General features: G+C 41.9%; 1 protein-coding gene across 7 annotated transcripts in view; it reads left to right on the forward strand.

The window, feature by feature from the left end:
* The window catches only part of PTPRF (protein tyrosine phosphatase receptor type F), a 392,426-nt gene that overhangs the window by 166,322 nt on the left and 200,241 nt on the right, over positions 1-25,863 (forward strand). For all 7 annotated transcript variants that reach the window (XM_055815291.1, XM_055815290.1, XM_055815294.1 and 4 more), the window contains one exon: positions 24,554-24,699. In XM_055815291.1, the coding sequence (XP_055671266.1) occupies positions 24,554-24,699 (146 nt within the window). The remainder of the gene's footprint in view (positions 1-24,553; positions 24,700-25,863) is intronic.

Below are 25,863 nucleotides of genomic sequence, written 5' to 3' on the forward strand. Positions count from 1 at the left end.
CCTCTTGGATTATTTGATGCCCCTGTAGGGTTTATTTCATTCCTGACACTCTGATCTCAGCTCAGTACTTTATCACCAGATCTTGCTGAGCCAAAATTTGCATTACACCCTCCTTAACAGTTTCTGTATTACAATGGGGAGCTAGTTCCTATAAAGCAGCCTCTTTTGACCTAGCAGAGAAAATCCTAACGAGGACTGAAGGCTGGAGGAGCTGGCTAAAACACATCCTGTGTCAGAAGGGAGGTTAGGCTGGATGATAGAGTGGACCATTCAGTCCTAAAAATCTATGAATATTAATATGCATCTATTATAGCATAGAGTACAGTGAGGTCATTGGTTAATGCCGTTTTTGCCCTAAGCTGTTGTCCTGTAAGTCTCCTGCTTCTCCAAGTCTCCTGCTTCTGCCGCTGCTCTGGGGCACCTTGGTGACTAGAGGTTAATTATCTGTTGTGTGGCTATTAAAACAAAAGACTTGCTGTTTTGAATTTATGACTTTTACATTCAATTGAACTACTGTTCTTCTTGCAAGTATGAAATAGAAGCACCCAACTCAGTCTTTTCTTGGAGACAGTTTTCCAGGGTTTTGTGAACCTCCTTGTCCAAGGGCAAAGTCACGGTTGATGCAGGTATTAGATTATTTTGCCTCAGAAATTCTCTTGCCTTTTTACAATAGTGTACTTTTGTATTGTTCCATATCCATTTCTGTGTACTTCCTAATGTTTAGTTTCCTTTTATGACTGTGCCTGCACTGAGCAGCTCCCTGAAAATACCTGCTTAGGTAGTTATGTCCGTGAGTGGTTACAGTTGATTTAGCATCCAGAAAAGTATAAATTTGTTTGAATTATTCCCTACAAAATGCATAACCTTAAATTAGACAATGCTGACTTTCATCTGGCTTTGCTGACCATTTATATGGGTTTGTTACCATAGATTCTTACATGGAAAAAAACCCAACAACCCTATTTTGTTATAATTCTGGTTAGTTCTGTCTCAGAGGACTGGCTATCCTTGTACTCTCCCTCTTTTCCTAATTGAGTAATAAGGTCTAGTCTCGGGTCAGAACTTAGGGACGCTGCAGTGTTGGTCTTTTTGCTGTGCTAAAAATGAAATAGATTCAGGTCGTACTGGGAATTTCACCGAGCAGCAAACAGGCTCTGAGTTAGCCTCATGAAAATACGGCTGGGAGAAAATGGCTACTGTAAGAAAATCACAGAAAGCAGATGCTGCTGTGCCTTTTGTGGAGGACTCAGAGGGGTGTGAGAGGGGAACCCTTAGGCATGAGTGGGAGGGAGCGGTGCACATGACGAGCCTTTGATGCTTGCTGTCAGGGGAAGCTGCCCTTGGTTCGTCCAGGTCAAAGTACCCCAATCTGGGGCAAACCCAAATCGATCTAGAAACGGAGATTATGCCGTGACAGCCTTAAAACCAAGCAGTAATGTGAGCAGTGTTGGTTCCTATGGCTGGTGGTTGTCGCATGTTGATGGCCACCTGTTATGGTTAAGAAGACTTAGTTCAAACAGTTTTTCTTTTCTCTGCAGCAGCCCTTCAGAGCTTCACAAGTGCCACGCAGAGCGGCAGTGTTAGAGGCCGGCACCATTTTGTGTAACACATCACCTTGATTTGGTAGGAAATAATGCTGCTAGGGTTCAAACAGGAGTTGCTAGGAGAATCAGGTTTTTTTTTTTTATTTTTGCCGGTTTAAAACAGATCATTTACGAAAGCTGCCATTCAGAAATTTACTTCTTACAGAAAGTTTTCCATGGTTGTTTGAAGAATAGCCCAGGTACTCCTTAACCAACGAATCAACCTGACAACAAAACCCCAAAAACTTTGAGACCTGCAGTGCTATGAATGTTTTTTAGACACGTAACATACACCTAAACAGTTAATCAAAAGAGTGATGACTGCAACAAATCAGTTCCCCTCTGTTGAACGCGAGTATTAAAAACCCAACAGGCATGGTAAGCTTGTAAAAAAACCTGTTAGTAGACCTGAAAAGGTTAAGCTATTGCTGATTTTAAGTTAAAATGATAAATACTTTAGAATTAAAATAATTGATAAATTAGTAGTCCAGAATGTTACGGGTTTAAATACTTATTTTTAAAATACATGGAAGGCTTAGTGTGATTCCTTGCATTAGAAAATTTTTCCTTTCAGCCCCGTAATCTCTTATGTTGCTCAGGAGTTTTACCTGCATAGTTTATAGATTTAGTAGTTTGATACAGTGCTATGAATTTGTAAACTATTCCTATAATCTAGTATAAATCTGAGGTTCTTTTGGCTGCAGTCTGGTTAAGTGTACAGTGCAGAGGCAGGCTGCCTGCAGATGTGCCCTGATGCTCACTGCACCACTGCTCTTTGCAAGGGGCATTGCCGAGCACTTGGGTCAGCTCGGGCAGCTCAGAGAGCTCTGCAGGCTTGCCTGGCTTCAGGCTGGGGCTCTGTCGTCTTCTGGCACAGGTAAAATGAGTCAGTGTTAAAAGAATACATGACAATATAAGGGCATCATTCGTCAGTGCCAAGTATTCTATCCCCATGGAGCAAAAGGGATGCGGGAGTACCTGGCAGCACTGTAGCTGCATGAGCCTTGACTTGCTTGTCTTTAGCTTTTCTCCTGCAGGTGCATTGCAGCCCAGAGGTTACAGCTGTGGCCATGACTAAACTTTTCTGCAAAATCTGAAATAAAACTAGGGTTCTTTAACTTTGAAAAGGAATAGAAGACTTGTAGCGAGCAGTGGCAGAAGAGGTTTTTGTCCCTCCTTTCTCTTCTCAGACGGGATTGCTCTAAGCTGTTCACAACAGATGTTTGTCTAGCATGTTCTTAAACAATTCTGGTGAGAGAAGAGCCCACCATTTTCTCAGCAAGCTGTTCCAGTGTTTAACTGGCAGTACATTTATACCATGGGAGTATGGCATAGGAGTTTACCCCAATAATCCTAACCTTAAACTCCCTTTCAGCAGTTCTTTTACTATGAATTCTTGTCTATTCACATGCCATTAAAAAAAGAAAAAAAGTTGCTTTTTGTCTTGTAATTTTCTTCCAGATCCTTGAAGGCTGTTCTCATGTTCTCTCCCTCCTTGCTGCCACTGTTCCTTCTTTTCTTCCTAAGCAAGATAAACTTTATCATTGGAGGAAAACAAGGTGACAACAATCTCATCCAGCCTTTCTTGACTGCTTAGGCTCTTTGTGGAAGTCTGCCTTCTGGTAGTTTCACCCACTGTTCATATGAACTGTCTCCCACGTAGCTGGAGTTGTTGCTGGGTCTTTTCTGTTCTGCCCGTTTGCTGTCTTGGAAAGTAGCCAAGAGTTTGCAACACCGAGCAGTGTTTGTAACAGTCCCTAGCAGTATTCCTGAGAACAGTGTGTATACTTGCAGTCCAACATAATGCAAGTTACTGTTGGGGATACTGGATTGCATTAGAAACACAGGGAAAATACAGGAAGATAACCACTGACTTGATAGGAAATAATTCAGAGGATTATGCAGCTAATGTACCTTGAGCTGCATTCACTTCTATACAGGTAATAGACCTGGACTGTGTTACCTGCCTGGGGTTGCTGCTGCACCCAGTATATTGCCTGCTGCCTCCTCCCCAGAGATGCAGGAGGGGCAGTGAGCCCAGCCAGTCTTCTCTTCATCTCTCCCACCTGCAGAGCCTGCTGCCTTGCTGCTCTGTGCTCTTCAGTTAATAGATGGTAGTTACTGTATTTAGCTGCACACTGTGGGTAGGCTTTCTCTCTCTAGTGACTGACCTTAAAACTAGATGGAATGACTTGTCAGTGTAGAAGCTTCCTCAGTGCAGGGGTTGAATTGCTGTGGCTAAAGGAGTATTGCTAGGAACAGGCTGCCTCAATTTCCCTGCCTTCCAGTGAAGCCATTGTGTTTCTTCTACAGTTACTATTTTTCTTTTGAGAGGGCGTATTTCTTAACAGTTGCTCATTCCTCCTCCAGGAGGATGCAGCAGATGAGAAAGGCCCTTTTGTGTGCCATGTCCTAGATGTTTAAGCACTAGAGTAAAAGGATTTGTTCAGCCTGAGCAACATTTGTCAGTTCCCTCTCCAGCCAGCTGGTGTTTGGTTTGAGCTCTCAGGCTCAGCTTCGAAGAGGCTAAACCTTCGTTGCTCTGCTGGTCTTGGTAACGTTTCTCCCCACCTGAAAGATTTAATAACGCCTTCACTTGCAGCACAAAAAACAGGTTGTCTTAGGGATCCAGGGAAGCAAGGTACATATGTCCTCCTCCAGAGTGTAGGCTATTACCTAGAGATTGCAGATGGGCACTTCTGCTGTTTCTGCAAAGCCCTTTCTATCTTCCAAGGGGCAAATAGTTAGCCATTGTGAGAGGACAGCAAAGACTGATGTCTTTGCTGATAGATGGCTAATCAAGGAGGACCCTTCCAGCAAATGGTAGATTTCTTTAATTCTGTCTCTTGTTACCATTTGGGGATCTCAAAATGATCAGGAGAAAAATCAGAGTTGTGAGCACAGGTGATGGTTACACATGGATAGTTTCTCTTGTCAGTTCTTAGACTCGGGTCCTTGTCAGCCTAATCATTATCTGCTAAGGTTTCATTGTTCCTGGTGCTCGATGCTACACTACATGCTAAGCTTATCCCTTATGCCATGCGAAGTATAATCAAAGTGGCTTTGTCAAGTCGATAAGTAGTAATAGTTCAGCTTCTCCAGGGAGAAGTTTAGAGCCCTGACCATTAAATGCAGTTTCCCTGAAGGTGGGGACAAAAAATGGAGCAACGTTTTGGTTTGGTTGGTGCTGTTTTAATACCCGTGTTAGTGCATCCTTCTCCAGTCCCCCATACTGAGGTTAGCAGGCCAGCAACACTACTACTTGACAAACTGACAAGAACAAGAACGTCACGTGCCTTATGTGTAAAGAGTGAGAAACTAGTAACTGCTTGTCATTGCTCACCTGCTTTGTTGGTACCAAGAGATTTGATGGTAACAAATGCGGTTTTGAAAGTTTACTCTTTGGTGTCCGTGAATTAGCTCTTGAACCTGTGTCTAAGTGGGAGTTAGGAATGTCTGTTAAGAGCTGGATACAATGGAAAGTGAAAAAGAGCACTTGAGGAATCAAGAAGAAAGGATCTGTTTATATAAAGTACATATAGAACATATATTTCCCATGGCATTAAATTCTTGTGATGGTGGCAGAGTCTAAATAGTTTAGTTTCTCGTGGACAAAGTTGAAGTAATACTGGGGTTAGAGAAAAAGGCTGTCTGCTGTGATTGCTGGTGGCAGCGAACCTGCTCTTTTCCTGTTTCCATGGCCGTTCAATGAACTGGGGAGTTGCTAAAGGAGGTTTCCTGAAAACCAGGGCTTGAGAACAGTGGGCTCTACGTGCTGCTGCTGCTGCTGCTCTTGTTATTCACTGCATGGCTATTGATAGTCTGTGAATGGTCAAAAATAAATAGAAATATAGTAATGCAAAGAGTTAATGGAATTGCCAGTCCGGGATAGTGGTCTCCTGCTCTCATTTTGCCATGTCAGAACTGATAAAGTTTGTTGCAGTCATCATTCTCTTTTGATTAACTGATACAGCCTTCTTTTGAGCATTTTGTATCTCGGATGTCAGACTCTCTTTTTGCAGTGACAAAGGGCTGGTTTAGAATATCCAAAAAAGGCAAAATCTTTTGTTTGTTGCTCTAAAAGGCTCAGTTACTTCATTACTAAGTGGAAGTTGCAACTGGGATTCATTTGGTACACAGACTAACATAATAACTGAAAGTAAATGGAGGTGATATGTTGAAACAGAAGTGGGAAGTGTCTTTGGAAGTGTTTTAATGTTAGTAGAGTGTGTAGCAGGAGCTCCATTGAACTGCTTTTCTTTTAGAGTGCCAGCATACTATGAATCAGAAATGATAACGATAGCCCCACATTTTGTGATGCACTTTGTAAACGTCAGTAAGCACAGCAGAACTGTTTGTCTTGCCATCAGTGGAGGGGAGGAAGTAAATAGTGGAAATCTGATTTTAAAAAATTCAGTGAAGATGGGCAGTCTAGCTAGGGGTGTGAGGAATATGACAAGCACCAGGTACCTGGGAATAACAGTATTCAGGGGCTTGCCATTTCCTGTGCTAATATTGCAAGATGTGAAAACTTCAGAAATAATTGTAAATGATGTTAATTTGGAAGGGCTGTGGCTGCTAGTCAAGTAATATTTCTGTGTAAGGGAGATAAATTTGCGGGTTGATATGCTTCACAGTTTGTGTGGTCTTGGAGGTATTGTAAGAAGTCATCTTTCATTAGCGATGGTCATACTTTATGCTTACAGCAGATAGCTTGTAGATGCTTATGAACACAGAGCCAGAAACTGAAGGATTGGAGAGGGAGACAGACTCCTAAATGCAGCCCGTCCTGTTTAAGGCAGGTAGCAAAGAATACCATCTCCTGATGAAGTGATGAGGAAAGGAGTGCAGCAGCGTTGTGGACTGGTGTGGAAGCACACAGTACACTGGTGCTTGGCTGGTGAGGGAGCTCTGGAGCACCAGATGTACCAGGAGAGGCGGGGGAGCTGGATTTTATTCAGCCTTAGGATAAAATGGCTTAGAGGGGGACCTGACTTCAGTCTTCAATGGCCCAGTGGCAGGGTGTAGAGCAGGAGTAGTCAGGCTTTTCTAGCAGGTTTGTGGTGACAGGAGGAGAGCCAACAGGCGTAAGCTGCAACATGGGAAACAGTGATAAAATATAATGATTTTTTTTTAAGTTTCCTTAGCATGAAGTTGGTCAAACATTGTACCAGAGCCCAAGGGAGGTTTTGGAACGTCCATCCTTGAAAATCTTTAAAGCTTGACTGGACGGGGCCCCAAGCAACCTGATCTAGCTTCGGAGTTGGACCTAACTTTAGAGCTGGCCCAGCTTTAAGTGGGTATTTGGAAAGGATGACCTCTGCAAGTCCCTTCCAACCTGAATTGTTCTATGATTCATAAACTCTGGACGACGTGCTCAAAACTGTGGCAGGGTGTGTGTGTGTGCACAGAATGTATACAATGAAACAAATTCACTGTCCATTTGTTCAATTTCTTTTGTTATTTAATCCAGTGCATTTGATCGCACTCCAATTTTTCTTTTATTTTTGAGACATAAGGTTGGAATGGAGCACTGTGTTGTTTGAAGCGAGTCCCTGCTGCTGCAACATGCATTCAACCATGTCCTGGAATCCCATTAATAAGTCTGTTGATGTGGTGATTAGCCATGTTTGAAAATAGTGGGTTTGTTTATTTAAACATGGGCTCCCATGCATGCATACAGTCATAATATTTGCCATCTTTAGTCATCCAGTTGCTCAATAGCTGTCATAATAGATAAAGAAGTTTAGCAGAGATGAGTTGCAGAGATAGAGGAAACCGTGTTGAAGTTCACTATTAATAATGGAAATACAGGATCAGATGTGTTAGGAACAGCTTTTCTTGGAGTGTAGAGCAGCACTGGAACAGGCTGCTCAGCGGGTTGGTCGATTCTCCACCCTTGGAGTTTCCCAAGCCTCAGACAGACAACCCACCGCTCAAATGGCAGTGTTGGTGAAGGTCCTAATTCAAGCAGGAGGTTGGACTCTTGAGGTTCCTTACCAGCTATGCTTTTGTGATTCAATGGAATCTTTTTCATAAACAGTTGAAGAAAACATTTTCCTTTTTCCTCTCTTCCTTACCTGTATTGTTGCAGAAGTGGTGCCAGCCTTCATGAAGACAGTTAGGTCAGCTCCAGCTTTTATTTGTATTGTGTAGTTTTCCATCCTAGGTGTACTAGTCAGAAGACATCTGAAAACACTCACTTTTCTCAAGTAACTAGGACAAGCATATTTTAGCAAGCTGTCACTTGTTTAGGTTGGAGGAGATATAATCAAGCTTGTTGCAATGTTTGCTCTGGTTTTCAGCCTGGCCTGTACCGCTGGAGATCAGGGTTCAGTGTGTCACGTTTGGTGAGCAGAGCATGTTCTGGGCGCTTGGTGGCAGGTGGGAACAGCTGAGCTGCCTTTGGAGTATCTTGCCCTTTCAGAGAGCAGTTATTTCAGCTGCATGGTCTTCATTTTTTGTCACCAGTAGTTAATGAAAGACCATAGAAACAAAAATACTTCTCTTAAATTGCTAAAGTTAAAGAATTTGAAAATCCAACTGCAAGCCTTGAGTATTTACTTAGAATAAACAGGCTAAGAAGTTAGTAATATAATTTTATCTGATTTTATGTTGGAAATTAATAGAAGGCTGGAAAAAGTAAGTTCTAGGAAGTGGGTGACACTACTACTGCTTTGCTACAGCTTCCTCCAGAATAATGGCCCTTTTAAAACTCCTAATGCAGTGTTTTCCTTGTTTCTCTCATAAATGGAATGGGTTTCACAGTGTTTGAAAGAAAAACAAAAAGGGTTTGCCTTACTTCTGAGTCAATTAGATACAGTCAGTCTCTTTAAATCATGCCAAAATGGCAACAAACCTGGATTTTAAGGAAATTTCAGAATTCTGAAAAAGGAATTGCAGAGCAGATGTCCCAAGCAGCTGAGGCCTGTTTCCTCAATAAAATGATAAGCAAAGAACTGGAAGAGAGAAGGGGTCTAAAAAGAATATGCAATTCTCTTTAATCCTGCTTGTCAACTCCTAAATTCAGGCTTCCCTTTCCCGTGCAACTGCAAACTCTCACTTGGACAGCAGTGAAGCAGCAATGAAGTTGTTTCTGTCCTCCTTCCTTTCTGTAGCACATTTGACAACGTGTGACAGTCTTGCATTCAGTTTTAAAGCTGTTTTAATTTTAGCAATCAGCGTTCTAACTAATCTGTTCAAGGATCATTATTCCAAGAAAGACAAAAAGACCCCAAATCCAAGAAGAAGATGAGAATTGGAAAGGCATCTCTGGAGTTTTTCTGGAGTTCCTAGGTCCGTGTTAGAGAACTGCTGTCCTCCTGCCCTCGCTTTGCTAACCAGTTCAGCTGTGCTGCCATCCAGAAGGGAGTCCATGAAGTGTGTGCTTGGTTGCAAGCCAGCCCATCAGTACCTAATGGCATTATGTGCAGTGTGGACACACTCAGAAACCACTGTGGATGAATTACATACATGGATGCCTGTTAATACAGTAAGAACAACACTATTATTGTTCTATGTAATTTATTTTGTGAAGTTCACTTATTCATAGGTGAAGCACCAAATTAGAAAAACAAAAGTGGCTGGTAATATTATTAATAACGATCGCAGCAGTCTGAAAGAAAATCCCTGTCTGCTGCAGTGCCACTGCAGAATTTATACTACTTTGAATGGGGCTTTCTAGTACTTGGAATTTAAAACACTGGCCTCTGAAAATGTGATTTGATGCAACTCGGTAAAGATACTTAATAGCTTTAGCTTTTAAGATGCAGTCACCTGGAATAGGAGGCTGTATTGCCTTGTGGTGGTGGACCGGTGTGTCACTTCTCTCCAGGATGTGGCAGTGTGATGGCTTCACAATGCCAAGACAGTTGGAAGTTTTAAATTAATGTGTTATTAATTGCCACACTGTCATCATCCTTTCTCAAACCTTTAATTCATATGCCAGCTTTATCACCAGTAATAGTGGGAAAACGCTTGGCTGAAGGAAACATGCATCTCAGATTATGACTGGTGCTGTTGGGTGATTTCAGCACTTTGCAAATCATATCGTCAGCCTTGTTTTTACGGTCTAAGCACTGAAAATGTGGGCAGCTGCTCTTGTGCTGGTGGGCTTGTTCTCCCAGATGATGTTTCATCTTCTGCTTTTCTACCTTTATCTCACTTTTAATTATCTGAGGTTATTTTACAACAGCAGCTGAATTGCATATTTTGTATAACTCTGCAATATAGTTCCTAATTTGCACAATAAACATGCCTTTGAGGCTTCTGTCTAGTAACAAATAAACTTGTCTTCATTACATAACCATGGTTAAAGTGGAGATCTGGACACGCACTTGTGAAGGAAAGGGCAAGTGCAGGTTTCTTAGTAGTCTTGTTAATAAACACTTTCTGCATGTGATCAACAGAACTGCAAGTTTTCTTGAAACTTGGAAATGGTTATGCGGACATTGTAGGTGTGATCTTATAAATTAAACTGACTGAATGGTTTCTTGGTTCAGTTTATATAGAAAAATTATTAAAAGCTGCATAAGTTTAAAAGAAAAGGGGGAGGAGGGGGAAGGAGAGAAGATAAGGTGATGAATGGTAATCTCAAGATGCCCAAACACAAACGTATGCTTTTTCTTGGTTTACAATCAGATGATGGTGATAAAGTATTATGGATTCTACCAGAAGGGAGTATGAAGCAGAATTCAAAGAAACCTTGTAAGAATCAACATGGAATATTTTTTACTTTTTTTTTTTTTAAAGACATATTTAATCTGTGATGTCTCACAGGGGTTCTATCAGACAGAAAACATTTTGCTGTTACTAAGAAGGGGGTAAAAATGATCTGAGGTATACATTGGGGGAAAGAGAGAAAAGCAACAGAGATTGACCGGAACCCTTTCCAGCTAAAGGGTCATGTTAACATACAAACAAATGGGTATAACTGACAACAAATAACTTTAAAAAAAACCACAGTGTGTTTTCCTGCTGATGTTTCCGTGACCATTATTTTGGAAGTCTTCCAGTAAGAGAAGTGTGGCTGAAACTCAAACCTGTTTTAAGATGGTGTGTGATCCATTTACAGAAGAGGTTGCACAGTGTAGCCCTTTCAAGGCTGAGGGACAGGACTCTACTTGAGAGCCCCTTCCAGCCCTCTGAGCCTGTGTGTTTTGGCTGTCCCATGTCACGCTTGCTCTGACAGACTTCCGTGTTCAGTTCCTGCTGCTTAGTGTTTCTATTTCAGATTCCTTTTTGATAATTTGACAGGAGTGACCCGTTTGGTACCCTGTTGGTGTAACTAATTCCAACTCAGCAAATGGCAGACACCCCTTTGATAAACATTTATTCTTGGAGAACGCAAGTGGAGTTGACAGGCACCTACCTTCAAGTCAGTCTTTAAAACATAACATGAAAATCAAAGGCCCCTGATAGGCAGGGGATTATTCCTGCATGGGTAATTCTTAAGCAAGATCCATTTGTGTATATACAGATATGCTATCCTCACCTTTAGTAGAGCTGAGCGACTAATAAAATTCACTTGAGGCAGGCATAATTGGACAGATTCTTTTGTCTCATCCTGTTCTTCCTAGGCTGCATTACAATTTAGCAATGAGCTGACTTGCAGTAGGTAAGGAAGGCTGCCGTTCTTTCAAGCTTCAGATTCACATACAGATTTGTGCTTCGCCTTGGTGTATGTCTATGTCCTTCATGAAATATACTGGGATGTCAGATCCCCAAGGTGGGAACAGTGCCTTCTTTCTCGCGAATGTAGAACCTGAGAAGCACGGTTACTTGCACTGGGGTAACTCGTCATCCTTTCTGCTGGTATGGATTTTAGTTCAGCAAATCAAGTGTGAAGCTGGGAACCTTGGGACTCGGTCGACAGCATGGGGTTGGGTGAGGGAGACTTAGACACAGCTCTCTGAAAGACAGATCTGTTTTCTATTATAAATATATCCTGTGTAGTCTCCACAAAGAGCTTAAAAGCAAGCTGAACCTTGCAGGTTTGACATCTGTATGCATGTCCCTTAAGGTTGTAGCATGTGATAGTTTTGTCTAGCAGTGAGAGTGAAAGTAAGTGATGCAGGTAAAAACTAAGTACGGCAAATCTCTGTAAGCGGCATACTTGTTTACTGCTCTCTTGTGGCACCTGCAGCCTTCTATGTATTGGTGAGCTCTGATTTGGGGATAAACATCTTCCCAGGCTGCAAAAGTCAGCGTGAGGACTGGTATCAACAGTTCTGGGTTCTCCCCCGACGGGCTTATCCTGGTGAACGTATGGCAAGGAGTCAACAGTGGAGCAGCCACTCACAATTCCTGGCTACCCTCTGTGATCATGTGAATCTGTCATGAAACTGGGACTTGCTGCTGACATGAGGAGAAACATGGAAAAAGATGCTGGAGGTCTGGGTTGGGAGACAATCCACAACTACTTGTGAGTAGGTCATGGCTAAAATATAAAGAACATATTTGAGTTAAGATGCATGAGAAAATAAAAAAAAATAATTACAGGAGCTACTAGATGCTTTTCATTGTTCATAGATATTTCCAGTCTTTGTACTGAGCTTCTGCTTAATGCCAGTTTGGTAAACATGACTCTCTAGGTACTTTGCCAGCCCCTGTGGCTCATGACTCTTGCGTGTGAGCTGAGCAGCAAGGTCTTCAAGGGGAAGGCAGCTGCTGAAGGGTACCCAGCCTGAAAGGCCATGTCAACCTCTTCCTTTGGTTTTAGTCGCGTGCTGTAGCTCCCAGCTGCCACTTTGTGTTGGATTTTGGTTTGCTCCTGTTCCACCAGGTACTGCAGAAGCTGGTGTCACAGTAGGGTCTGTGACCCACAGCAGAGTTCCATGGTGAGCGAGGAACATGTCCTCCTAAACCAGTGTGGGTTATACTTTTGGTGCTTTTAATGAGGGAAGTTTGTTTCTGGGTAGCAGCTTTGTGAGGATAAAATACAGTGTCTCAAATGCCACCTCCTTGGTGGAATATATGTGCTGTCTTGCCAAGATACCTACTGCAACGGTGATGTTCACTGGTCTTCCCTTTTCCCAGAGACACAGATGTTGTCAGAGGCACTGAAGAAAGTGATAATTCATGAGATAGAAGAAAGACTTCCCTTCAGAGCCCCATGCACAAAGCACCCTCAGGGGTGGCTCCCTGGTCCCGCATGCAGCCTTTCCTCTTCAGCGCATACTCCAGCCTGTACACAAGTGCCAGGCCAGCTCCGGAAATTCAAATTCAGCATCTCATGGTCCCAGTACATTATTATCTGGGCTTCAGGGTAGACTTGGTGGCCAAACTTTTCACTTTGTGTGGCAAATAGTAACTTCTCCATGGAGATCACAGCTTTCTGCATTTTCTACAATCTTTGCATAATCAGGTGAAATGAAATAAAAGTTGGTGCAGGTAAAAGGCCACAAAGAAATCACATTTGGGATAATATGTGATAGCTGGGGAGAGGTAGGGAGTGCTATTTGGAAACAAGAGGCTGACCTCATCTTCAGAGGAAAGTTATTAAAGTGAAAAAAGTTTTTCATTTTATCTGTTACATTCATAACACAGCAAGGAGTGTATGCTAGAAAAATTAAATCAAGAATGCATCAACCATGAAGATGATTAATTTTGATGCCTTTCTAGAAGTCAGCCCTTGCTGAACCGGAAAGCCCTGGGTGAGGGAATGGGCACCTCCTGGGATCAAGTGCCTGTCCTGCTCTGTGCATGGAGCAGGGCTGGGCTGCAGCAAGTGTAGAACTGCAAACCTTTGGCAGGTGTCATTTGTTCTCTTTACTGTGGGGTTCAGGCACCCAATATTCACATTGGACAGTCAGCTGTTTTCCACATACATACAGAGCCATTTTGGGAAAACTTGGGGACAGTTCAGGGACCAGAGGCAGCAGCTCCTGGAGCTTCCCTGGCTTCACCACTGATTGCACCAAGGTCAGCATGCAGCTGGGCACTGTGCAGTGTGGCCTTGGCGTTTCCTTTTGGTTCTTGTATTTATGCTCTGGAGGACTGGAATTGCTCAGCAGCCTCCTGCCAGTGCAGTCCCGCTTCCAGGCAGAGGTGGTAGCCCTGGCATAGAAATTGCTCAAATGGCTTTTGAGCTATGCTTAATTTAACCACTGCTAAAATACATCGTTACTGGGAAAAAAAGCTGCCTGGTGTCTCCCAGAAGCGTTGAACCTCTCTATGCAGACTTACTGAGGAGTCTGACTTAGAGGAAGCCTTTTAATAGGGAAATATTCTTGTTTCTTGGGGAATTTCAAGGAAGAATGGGCAAAAAAAATACACACACACACACACACACACACCTTTTTTTTTTTTTTTTTTTTTTTCTTTTTTTATTTTGTTACACCTGAGAGTATTTTGCTTGGGTGCCTAGCTACCTGCTGAATTTTTTTACACTCTGGTAAACATTTAAATTTGGAAATTATATTTCTTGGGTTTCTGCAGACTGTACTACAGATGCTGCATGATGAAACAGTTGATAACAAATAGGAAAAAGAAATCACTGGTGTAGTGTAACAGAAATGCCAGAGTGCACTCATTATCATTAAGCGGAAGGTTTTCCTCCTTACCACATAGATGAGGCAGAAATTTGGCTCATTACAAGGAGGAGGACAGAACAACATACAGTGGCATTAAAATGAAGTGCAGGTCCGTTCCTGAGAGCCCAGGATGCCTTTGCTTTAGTAACTGATATTCTGAAGAGGTTGCTTACTCTGGTTCCCAATTCTATTAAAATCATTGTAGTATGTTCTCTGTTTACAAAATAAGGTTTACGCTCACTTTTAATTCTTAAAAGCAGGGGAAAAACCTGAGCTTGGCAAAGCCTTTTGAACTGCTGAATCAAGAACTAGCTGCTTGCAAAGAGGGATTAAAACCTTTTAATCCTTTTGTGTAAAAGAATATGGTGTTTAATGTGGTAGGCATGCTGGCAAAATTAATTTTCATGTTTTTTCAAGCACAAGATTTCAGTTCTGTCTTTGTTTCCTGGTCCTGCATATCTTAACGGGTTCTTTACACTATGCAGTACACTTTATTAACTTTGAAGTTTTGAATAAATTTGCAAATAACATGCAGATTTGGAAGAAAAAGTTCATTCCTAGGAGCAGGCACAGCTGTTGGGTACCGCTTCAGGCGGCGTTGTAATGACTGATTTCAGAGCCCAGTAGCTGACATTATTATCCTCTTGTCCATTGTATCTATTCTGTGCAAGAGAGAGGAGACCTGAATTCAGGTGCTGAATTTTGTGTATGATTAAATGAGTGTTCTGTATGTATGCATTTGAAAGCCCTTAAGTGAATGTTGTGTAAATGGTGATAATTGGAGGCAGTCTCCCTGCAATCCTTTCTCAAGCTAAATAAGGTCTAAGGCCAAAGGCCCAAACGTTTAATTGTATTAAACACAGAGGCTGAAAAATTTATTAACTCAGAAAGTGTGTATTACCAAGTTAATTGGAAGTGCCTTTAAGCTATTACCAGGTGGAAATTTGACTTCAGGTTTCAATTTTAAATTAAAGCAAAGCAGAAACCCATTCTGTGAGGCTGCTGGAAGGTCTGCAGTTAGAGCAGTGCTTCTCTGCTCTCCCTTGTTTTTCTACTCGGTATAATACTTGGTATAAATGCTGGGGAGTTAGAATCAAAAGCTAAACCCGTACATAGGCATCTGGCTTTTCCCCAAGATATGTGGCAAGCTGCACATACAGGCTGCAGGTGCTCTAGGGAAACGTAAAAGCAGAGGAGGGGAAATGAAGATGACCTCAGGTTCCAGAAGGATGTTTCTCTGGGCTGTTTTTCTGCTTTGTTTTAATCAGTATTCTTCACTTGTGTGCAGGACTGCTTTGTGCTTCTTGGCATATTTTTCTTTTTCCAGTTATGTGTTGTTTCATTTATTGGAAGCAATTGTAAGAATGGTGTCATAGTAGGGAGACTGATTTATTCCCCCCCCCCCTTCTTGGCACACAAAAAACTTCAAAAAAATCCATGGACAAGAGTCAATCACAGCACAGGGATTAGCCAGAGCTAGGGATTTTTTTTACTGAGATGTAAAGCAGCTCACACTGATAGCCAGCCAGGCACTTTGAGAAAGACATTGCAATTACAACAGCCTTCAAAAATAATGAAGAAAATTTGCCACCCTGTGCGCAAAAATCTGTGGGCACCCTGCAGATATGATATGAAGAGAAACCACCTCCCCATTGCATTAAGGTCTAAGTTGCCTGCCTAAAACTCTCTCAAAAAATAAATCAGCACCCAGAATGTTGAGCACTGCTGAGTGACTTGCACAGCATACTTGTGTGATGGTTGCCGGAGACAATTCTGTTTCAGTATCATGTCAGTTAATTTTAGGTGTTTAAACTCTTTCAGCAATTCCCATGATTCATGAAGAGGCAGAATTAGAAATTTACTGAAGTGCAATAGTATGATGACAGGCTTTTGCTGTAGTTTATTAATATCTAGTAATCGTGGCCTTAACACTTCAGTGACTTAATGGCTTTTAACCCATATTTCTGTGGAATAAACGGGTTTATCCAAATGTCAGCATTTTAACAGCAGTCACCCAGTTTCAACTGGTGAAGGGTTGGTTTATATGTAACATCCAGACACTGACCAGAAGCACACAGGACACACGAGGTTTTAAGGTGTTGGTTTTTTTAAGAAGAAATTTTGAAATACTCAGTTTTGCCTTAAAGACAGTTCAGTGTTTTGTGTCAGATTTAATAAGTATAAATCTGCTATTAGCAAAAGGGAAAAGAGGGCTTGAAAATGCCAGCCTAGGTGTGAAGGTCCCCATATTTGGTTCTCATGTCCCAGAGGCACCTCAGCCACATCCAAAGCTTTGCCTTTAGGTTGGGTTTATTGTAAGGAAAGACCCTATAGAAACTGTAAGCAGTTTCTATAAAACTAAAAAACCCCTCTTTTGCTGAGGCAGTGAAGAAGCAAGAATCAAAGATTATAAGAGTTTCTGCGCTTAAATCATTACAAATACCTATAAAATTAAACATTTGACCTGACATGTACCCTTGCATTCTCCTCAATTAAACTTAATACAGATAAACAAAGCACAGTGGGTCTCACCTGCTGAAATGAGTACCTTGCATCTTAGTTCACTGTATTTCCTGCTAGTGTTTAGAGAAAAGTGAAGCCTCTGCTGGATGACTGCTTTTATTATTTTTGTAATGTAATTTTTCTACTGAAAGTTACAGAGGTCATCAAACATGTTAGGAGATATACTTAGAGTTTTGTGTATTAATCATTCACTTGATTTCATTTTGTAGGAACTCAAAAGGTATCTATGAGTAACTTTATGGAAGGGAGGAGATGAAGGTGAGGAGAAATGCAGCTTGTTTAGAGATAATGTTTGTAGATTTGATTATCACGGACAACCACACATGAAGCTGGAAAACTCAACCACTAAAATTGGATTGAAATAGCAGAGTCATTTCTCCTAGCTGTTGGGAATCTCTTAAGCATTAAAAGCTAATAACACTAAGATGATAAAACAAGAGAGGAAGATGCGCAGGTAACATTGGGTAACCTGTAATTCAGAGTGATCTGAGGAATGTGTTGAATTTGGAATGCCACTTTCTGTGATTGGGATGCAGTTAAGTGGTTTTTGAAGTGGATGGAGAAAGGGTTATGATCCATTCACTGGATAAAAAGAAAATTGTGTACGTACTTGAGCATGCAACACCCCACTACATATATTTGCATTTATTTAATAAGTACCTTCCACCAGGCAATAAAGGACAAAAGTTTCATTTATAAAGTGCTGTCGTCTTAGCGAAATAAAACTGAAATAGGAGAAATAAGGAATAAATTAGCATTGTGATCACCAAGACCTACTGATGCTTTAGTAAGCTGCTGTTAAAAAATGGTATTATGAAGCTCAAACAGGCTCTTCCTACTTGTAAATTATACAGGAATTAAAAGTGCAGGAATTAAATACAAAAAATTGTATTTTGCCAAACAATATTTTTAGTAATCACAAAGGGACAGGAACCACATTTAAACGATGGTGGGTATATTGGAAAGAAAACATAAGGATATTAAACATAAGGATAGTTGGAGAACCCACAGGCTTGCCTCCTGCCCTGCAGTAGATGCTTAGGAGAAAAATCATAGAGTAGGTTTCACCAGAGTATCTTTACAGCAGGCATCCATCCATGCACGGTTATCAATCATCCAAGATCATAAAGGAAATGGAAAAAGAGAAATACCCTTGCTGTATATATATATGAATGGGGCACCTCTGTCTTCTAGACCACTTTATTTCCACTTCAAAGTCAGTCGTGAACATGAGAAAGTCTGTGTCATTCTTGGTTTCTTCCCAGTATTATAACAACGGAGCCACATCATCATTTTCTACGTATTCATCCTGACAGCAGCCATGTGAGAACAGCAGGCAAGTTTTGCAGTGGAAGCTGAGGCACAGTTGTGCCTTGCCATATCTGACGGGAAGGTTAAAGGCAGGGATTTAAACCTGAATTTCACAATTTCCAGGATCGAGAGTTATTCCCATTATGATCTTTTTATGCTTGTGTCAATAACTTCTTTTAATGCATTTAGCCCAGGCATCTAAATAAGGCACCCATCTATGCCTATTATATGTGCTTACCTAGTTCATCTCATATCACAACTGTAATTTTTTTCCTTCACAAAAGATTACTTTCAATCTTAATTTAGCCCAAGTCATGAAAGTTTTCAGTTAAAAATACAAGCTTCCCCTCTCCTACAATCCTGGTCTTATTTTTGGCTGCTCTTCTGTTTAGAACAGTGGGCACTTGTAGCATGAGGACAGAGATATTTTTCTTTAAAATCTCTCACAGCAGGTGAGTGTTCATAGAACACTTAATTGCAGACATGTGTTTAATAATTCATTTTTCTCAAAACCTGTGTGCAACTCTTTGGAAAAATAGCATCCACAAGAACAGGAGGAGCAGTATGATTGCCAGTTTCTGAATTAGAATTTTTGGATGAGGTATATTTGATGTGGGTGCTAAATACTGTAAAAGCATCAGGATTCAATTTAATTTTCCCCTTTATTTTAAGAAACCATCTAATGATGATGGGTCTTTGAAATAAAACAAGTTAATATTTGGGTATATGAAGCATATTTATGTTGGCATATATTACGTTTCAGCCACTTGAAATTTTTGGCTCTTCAGAAAATTGCAAGAAAGCATATTTTACGTAACTGGTGTGTGTTTAACGTGTAGCAAAATACAAGGTTCTATGCTAAATATACATGACCCAGCATCATTTTTCAAGGCTCTGGCTGGTATTCAAGTCAGGTAAAGCAGATCATACGTTATTTCTCAAAGGCCATGGTTCACATAAAAGACACCTTGCCAAGATAGAGGGAAGCTACACCTCTGTACTTCTGCCTTGAATGAAATCTGGCAAAAGAGACTTTTCTCTGTGGAAAGGTCCTTTGGGTTCACTGAGAAGCTGCACAGCCTAAAAACAACACATGTGATGAAGTCGCTCTGAAAGCAGGAAGAAAGGAAAACCTGAAAAGGAGAACTGTAATGTTACTGCTCTGCTACAAATGTGTGATAGGGCAAATTTTAAAATAGCTACCGAGATGCTTTTCTGATTTATAACAATTGTTTCACAACAAGCAAATTGTCTAGAATAGCAGAGAGGAACAGCAATTTTATATATAAAAAAGTATGGGTGAGAGAGATGCATGTTCATGGTTGGCTGGCTGGCTGTCACTCTGAGTCGTCCTGCAGGAAGGCTGTGTCACTGGCTTTCCAGCAAACCAGAGAATTCTGCCTTTGAGGGCTTCAGGTTCCTCTCCCAGCCCATCACGCTTGCTTTTGCTGGGGAGGGCAGACCACAGCCTTACTGATTAGAGCCTACCTAACTTTTCTGCTTGTACTTCTCTCTGGCTTTCTGTACCCATGTTCTTGGGGACCTCTTAAAATGTAATTCAGGGGAGCATTTCTTTTAAAAGCGTCACACACCCTAGGCTGAGCCCAGGACTCTGCATGACTTTGCTGATGTTTTCCAGCATAGTGAAGCAGACAAATCTCTGCTAGCATCTCTTCCACACCATGAGGCCCTCCTTGTGATTCACTTTATAGGATTATCCAAGAATCCGTGCTTGCTCAGCAAGTGACTTTTTCAGCACTATCAACTGTGAAAGGAAAGTCCTTTTCTTCTCGAATTTTTTGTTTAAAAAAGGTTTCTGAATGGTGAGCCTGTCTGAGCCAGTTGGTTTTCTTTCAGCTCCCAGCCAAATAAGATAAAGCTTGTTTCTCTCTCTTGTAAGAAAATACTCTTATTTTTCACAGTCTTCCTCCCCAGAACTGTGTTGTTCCCATAAGCTCTCTAGAATAATTTAGGTTTTGAGCAAAGACCAAACAGGGAAAATTTCAGCCAAGAAGGTGAAAGTTTTCCCATTCTCCTGCCTGAAGCTTACGAGTGAATAGAAATGATGATAGCATTAAGTTCCATTCTCTGTGTAGTGGGAACTTGCTTATGAAGTGAGGAGCAAGAATTAGTTTAGAGTGTGAGGACTGAACATGCTCCAGGGATCTGACACTGAGCAGAGGCGCGAGAGAGAGAGACTGGAGATGTTTGGACTTGGTGTTATCAAATGAGAAATACACCAGTCTGGAGTTGTTACTCCACATGATGGAGTAAGCGAAGGTGGGTGTGATGGGCACCCAGCCATCTGGCATCTCTCCCTGCTGTCACCCAACACTTGCTCGGGTGATACTTTACAGATATGTCTTTGCAATACGATCAGTCTTCTTTTTCCTTTTTTAAACTTCCAATAAAAAAATCTTCAGCTTTGCCTGGTCCTTAGGTCAGGAAAAAGACACTGTAAAATACATTTCAGTTCCTTTTGTTTATTTGTAGCTTGTTTGAACAACAGTTACCTTAAAACTTGGCATGTCCGTAGTCTTCTGTGGAGACTGGTCATATTGAATTTAAGATGACAGGAAAGACAACAACTAGGTTACTGATTAAATGCTGTATTTTGGATACATTGGGGTTTTTTTTCTGGTTGTGTTTCTAGGGCTACCCTAAGAATGCAAATACTCAAAACAAGTTAAAAAAGACATGCTTCTGTCTGGCCCTATCCCTGGTGGTTGCTACTGCCCTTTGGAGGTAGCTAGTGATGTGTCCCACAGCAGCTTCCTCTGGGCAGTAGTTAAAGAGATGTTGGTTGGAGGAGAGGTGTGGAGGTAGTCTAGTCCACTTAACATGCATTTTCCACAGACATCATTTTTGTGGATGATCTGTCACACTTCTGTTAGCTCTCACTGAGATAAGTTTTGGGATTTGTGGTAACAGTTACTGATCAGTATAAAAATGTGTATGCCTATGTCCAGCTCAATTGTCCTGGGGCCTGGACTCAGGATTTTAGGTTTACTTAATTAGTACTTTCCTTCCATTTCAAAACTTCAGGGCATACAAATGTTTAAAATGGCTTTATAGAAATATCCTTTCCCAGACTGTGTGAAAATTTGATTTATATACAGGTATACTTTTGTGACCAGTCTCGGTGGATTTAGATAGTTTCTAGAAATCAGTGTTGCTCAATTAAATGTGCAGGGGGAAAAGATTCATTACAACGGTGTAAATTCAAGCTGAAGAAAGCAGCAGGTTTTTTAGGTTTTACTGCAGGTGAGCATTCGGTTTCCTTTTGTTCTAGTTTTTAATAGTATTGATTTTTTTCTTTTAAATGTACAAAAGTAAAATAAGTCCTCAGTGTACGAGCTGGGGAGTAGGTGTACAGTGAGAGATATAATTGCATTGTGTTCTTCAAGGACAGAAGTCTTTGGATTCTGCTGTATTTGTCATTTGAAAAATGTGCACTATTTTACTAAGATCATAGAGTAAATAACAGAAAATAAAAAAAAACAAATCAGCTGCTGAAATGCAATACAAGACTTCAGCTCAGCACACTGCATAGCAAAGCAGTCAATCACACTGCAATCACTAGCAGCCTGAGCAGTAAATTAACATTTCACTGGAATAGATGAGAGGTGAATAAACACAGATATATGTAAATACAAACTAAGTAGAAATAGACATGATTATAGATGAGTAAATATGTGAAATCAGCATCAGTTAAGCAAGCACACTTAATAATTGCTTGCTGTTCATGTCAGGACAATGTGCCAAAGACTGCAGACAGCAGCCATGATGTCTTAAAAGGCATCTTCTGAGTTTTGAGCTATTTTCTTTGTGCAGTCCTGGGGCTCCCTTCGCCAAGGATGGCAATGTTCAGTACACCTGAGTGTGATGAATTCCTGTGGTCAGTTCAGGTCTCATATTCCTTCACAGAAGCTTTTTGAAGACAAGAGCACGTGTATCCACTTCTGTGGGGACAGAGCTGACCTTGGTGGATCCACTGTTTGTGAAGGCCTTTCAGAAATAAAGCTGAGCAAGCAGCAGTAGTAGAGGTCCAGGCCTGCGCCGTAGTGACCCCCAGATCACCTGGGCTCAGGGTCGGTGTGTCCCCTGGTGCCCACGGTCCATGTGAGCGGTGGGTCAGCTCCCCAGCACATGACCACAGTCTGCATTGAACACCTGATGTTGCAGGTTTTGAAAGGGTCTGCTGTCCTGCTGCCTCAGGAGTGGCATGCCACCAGCCCTTCTCTGCTAAGCGTTTCCTCAGCAGGTGGTTGCTTCTGCATGTCGCGCCACCAGGTCTGGCCTCGTCCTTCACCCTGCAGCTGTGGTGGGTTGGCTGTGGCCAGCTGGCAGATGCCCACCCAGCTGTGGGCTGCAGGGCAGTACCTGCCACACGCTGGGCTGCAGGGGAGTCTGCCCGGGTGCCTGGAGCTCCTCGTCCCCCTCTGACCTAGGTGCTCACAGGGCTGTTTCTCACACTTTTTACCTTACTCCTCCCAGCCATGAGGTGTTTTGCCCCTTCTTAAACCTGTTACCACAGAGGCACTGCCATGACAGGCTTGGCTGTGCCCTGCGGTGTGGAGCTGGCTGTGTCCAGCAGCACAGGGCAGCCATGATCCCTCCACACAGAGACCCTCCTGCAGCCCACCTCAGCACCCTGTATGGACAAGGGTGGGGGGTGTGTGTGTGAAGTGAGAAGCATCTTGGGCCCTCAGCGGTCTCCCTGATCTGATCCACACTGGAATAGGGCAGAGCCCAGCCTCTGGGCTTTGTCAGGAGCAGCAGCTGGAGTATGTCACTGGGTCGAGCTGCTGTCTGTGTTGAGTCACGCTGTGCCATGCTGAAGGGACAGTGAGGGTCTGCGTAAGTGTGGGCTAAACCAGAAGGTGGAAGTGGGACTGAGGAGTTACTACTGTTTTAGCAAAGTCTTCAGAGATCGTTGTTGAGGGGTGAAGTTGCGCTCGGCAGCTTCAGGTGGCGGATACCAGCCTGCAGATGCTGAGGGAGGGACGCCATCTTGCAGTGCCCCCTCACCCTCTCTGATCCTGCCCAGAGCTGCTGCGCTCCCTACCCTGCTTAGAAAAGAAGAGGTGGCTTTCTGCTGGGTTAGGGGCCCAAAGCTGCTCCTCAGAGACTCTGGTGACGCTGGAGCTGCTCGTAGGGGTTTGGGTGCCGGTGTCTGGAGGCAGGGAGAGGAGGGGAGGCCATGAGGAGCAGAACAAGGTCCCCTGCCCTCTTCAGCAGCTGCAGGCTGCCACACCGGCTCAGCTGCAATGTGCAGCCGTCCCCTCAGCATTTTAATCTCTTATATGTTAGGAAAGTGTATTTGAAGACTGTCATCTTTTGGGGTCACTGAATATGTATCCCTTCTAGGTGGGGGAAACAGCCCTCAGTGCATCAAAAGCTTGGTGTTTAAAGCACCTGAGCTTGCAGATGTTGTCCCTGTCTCCCTCAAGGGCATACTTGCGGGCACGGCCAGAACGTGAAGATGTGGAACCACTGCCGGCTCTGCTGGGGACGTTGGTTCAACGGCTTGGTGTTGAACAGGTTTCTCCACCTTTCTACATCCCAGAAGCTGTCTCTGCCACATTTATAGGTCAGGTTCTTCCCTGAGGTAGTCAGTCAGAATTGTTTTGGAATGTGACCTTAGTGTGACCTGTGTGCTGAATGACATCATGGGTGGACGCTGGTGACTCCCTCTGTGGGGCTGAATGTTTTAGTGCTTTATAGGGATAAGAGATCATCAAACATTTCTCACTTGAACAAAGCAGTGTTTCAACATGATTTTCAGATCACATGTTGCAGAATTCTCTTATACAGCGAGTACAAAATAAAAAACAAATGTTCAACCTCATGCTTTTTTAATCCATGCGAGTCTGTCATGTAAATCCAGAAGACACAACTGTATTTCCATGAAACTTACTGATTATTAAAATGTTAATATTTTTTTAAAAAAAATATTTCTGCCAAGTATTTCAGGCCTGAATGTCACTTTGGTTTCTTTGCTGACTTTCACTTTTAGTGATCAGTTTCTTACCAGGCATAGGCCAGCCTGTGCAAGTTTCCAGATACTTACAGACTGTAGGGTTTTTAATAACAGTCGACATTTAAAATGAATTACAGGTTGTTATTTGTGTACTTAAAACTGTATCTGTTAATTTGTATGAATGTCTTAACAGCTTTCAGGAAAACTAATGTCAATATATAGCAAATTTTATAGGTTTGTTGTGTCAGCTGTTCTGTAATTTCCAGTGCTATGACTATGTTAAATACCTGAGAAAATCCATTTATTTAAAAAAAAAATAAATTAAAAATGGTTCCAAATTGTCATATACCTGAATGAATGCCCAGGGGGCTTTGGGGAGCCCTCTATTGCCCTCTTTTACCAACAAGCCAGATGGTCTTTATTAATTTCAGGGAAAAAAGGGTACTGAAGCAGAAATTCTACCTGTCATGCTGCAGTCTGCACTGAATTTGTGTGGCTGAGGCCATTCAACCTGGATTTGTAGTAGGAGCACCAATTATCTTAGAATTTAGATTAACATGACACATTCCTTGCTTATCTGATGTTGTGTCCTCATGAGGGTGATTTGGTTATTTTTGCAGGCAAGCCAACATTTATGAAAGCTCCCGAAGATCAGATTGGGATTTCTGGAGGAGTGGCCTCTTTTGTGTGTCAGGCAACAGGAGAGCCCAAACCTCGTATCACATGGATGAAGAAGGGGAAGAAAGTCAGTTCTCAGCGGTTTGAGGTAATTACAAAAAAAAAAAAGAAATAAAAAAATCTCTAATCAGTCTAATGCTTGCAGGTCTTAATTACACAATAGTCATCATTGCAACCCTGCATATCTGCATCACTACCATATAGAATCTAGAGCTTTAAAGTAAGTTTCCTTCCCTGCAGCAGTGCAACCTGTAGAGCAAGTGTTGTCCTTTGAGCACTGGAAGCACATCCATAGGACATTCTTCTCCAGATGGGAGACTGGGGCATACACTGAACCGGATGGTGGATAAGAGTTTGATCTAGCAGTAATTTTCTGGTTTCATTGTGAAAATTGATAGATAAGGCACCTCCTTGGCCTGCTGTCCACAGTGGAATTCAAAAGTGGGATGCCAAAACATTGTTGGAAGGCTTTCTAAGTGATGGCTACTGCCGTCTCTCCCAGAAAGGCACTTGGAAAGTGCATGGTGAAGTCATCCTGAAGGGTGAATTAACTTCCCCATGAACTGAAGTCTGAGAGGAAGTAGGAGTGAAGAGCAGGTATCAGAAATGCTTTTGAAAAAGCATCCAGTTTGGTTCGTATTTTAAATAGCAGATACATTTTCACTGACTTTCTCCACCTTCTTCTCCACTTTCTTTTTCTGGAGTTGGGCTCTTTTCTCTAAAACTGCCCTTGGAAACGTGACCCTTCTACAATTCTGCTGCCTTTCCTCTAATCCGCTGTCTTTGATGTTTTTGCTTTTCTGACTGGAGCACAAGATGACTTTGCTGCCCAGAATGGTTTGATTCAAGTCACCAATTTTAATCGTGATTTTGTATGTGAGCGGAAAACCTTGATTAAAGTAATCAATTTTAACCTTGTTTTACATTGTTATTTTTCCCTAATAAAGGTTAAGTTTTGTTGTATAGTAACCAATGAAACATTATAATTTGTATGTAGATACAACCTTTATAGTTCATGAACTTGGTACTTATTGTGGCTGATCAAAGGGCTATGCCATATTATATGCATTTATACGAGCAATTTCATACCTTTATTCACACAGTTTTGATACATAGTTGAGGCATTCTTACTGTGTTATGAGATAGTGAATAATACCTTTTTTTGCTGAATAACTATTAATTTTGCCTCATTACTAGGATACTCTTTATTTGGAAGAAAATTGGAATTAAGTTTAAATGAAAAAAATAATAA

Source organism: Falco peregrinus, chromosome 10 (assembly GCF_023634155.1).
Source record: "Falco peregrinus isolate bFalPer1 chromosome 10, bFalPer1.pri, whole genome shotgun sequence".
NCBI lineage: Eukaryota > Metazoa > Chordata > Aves > Falconiformes > Falconidae > Falco > Falco peregrinus.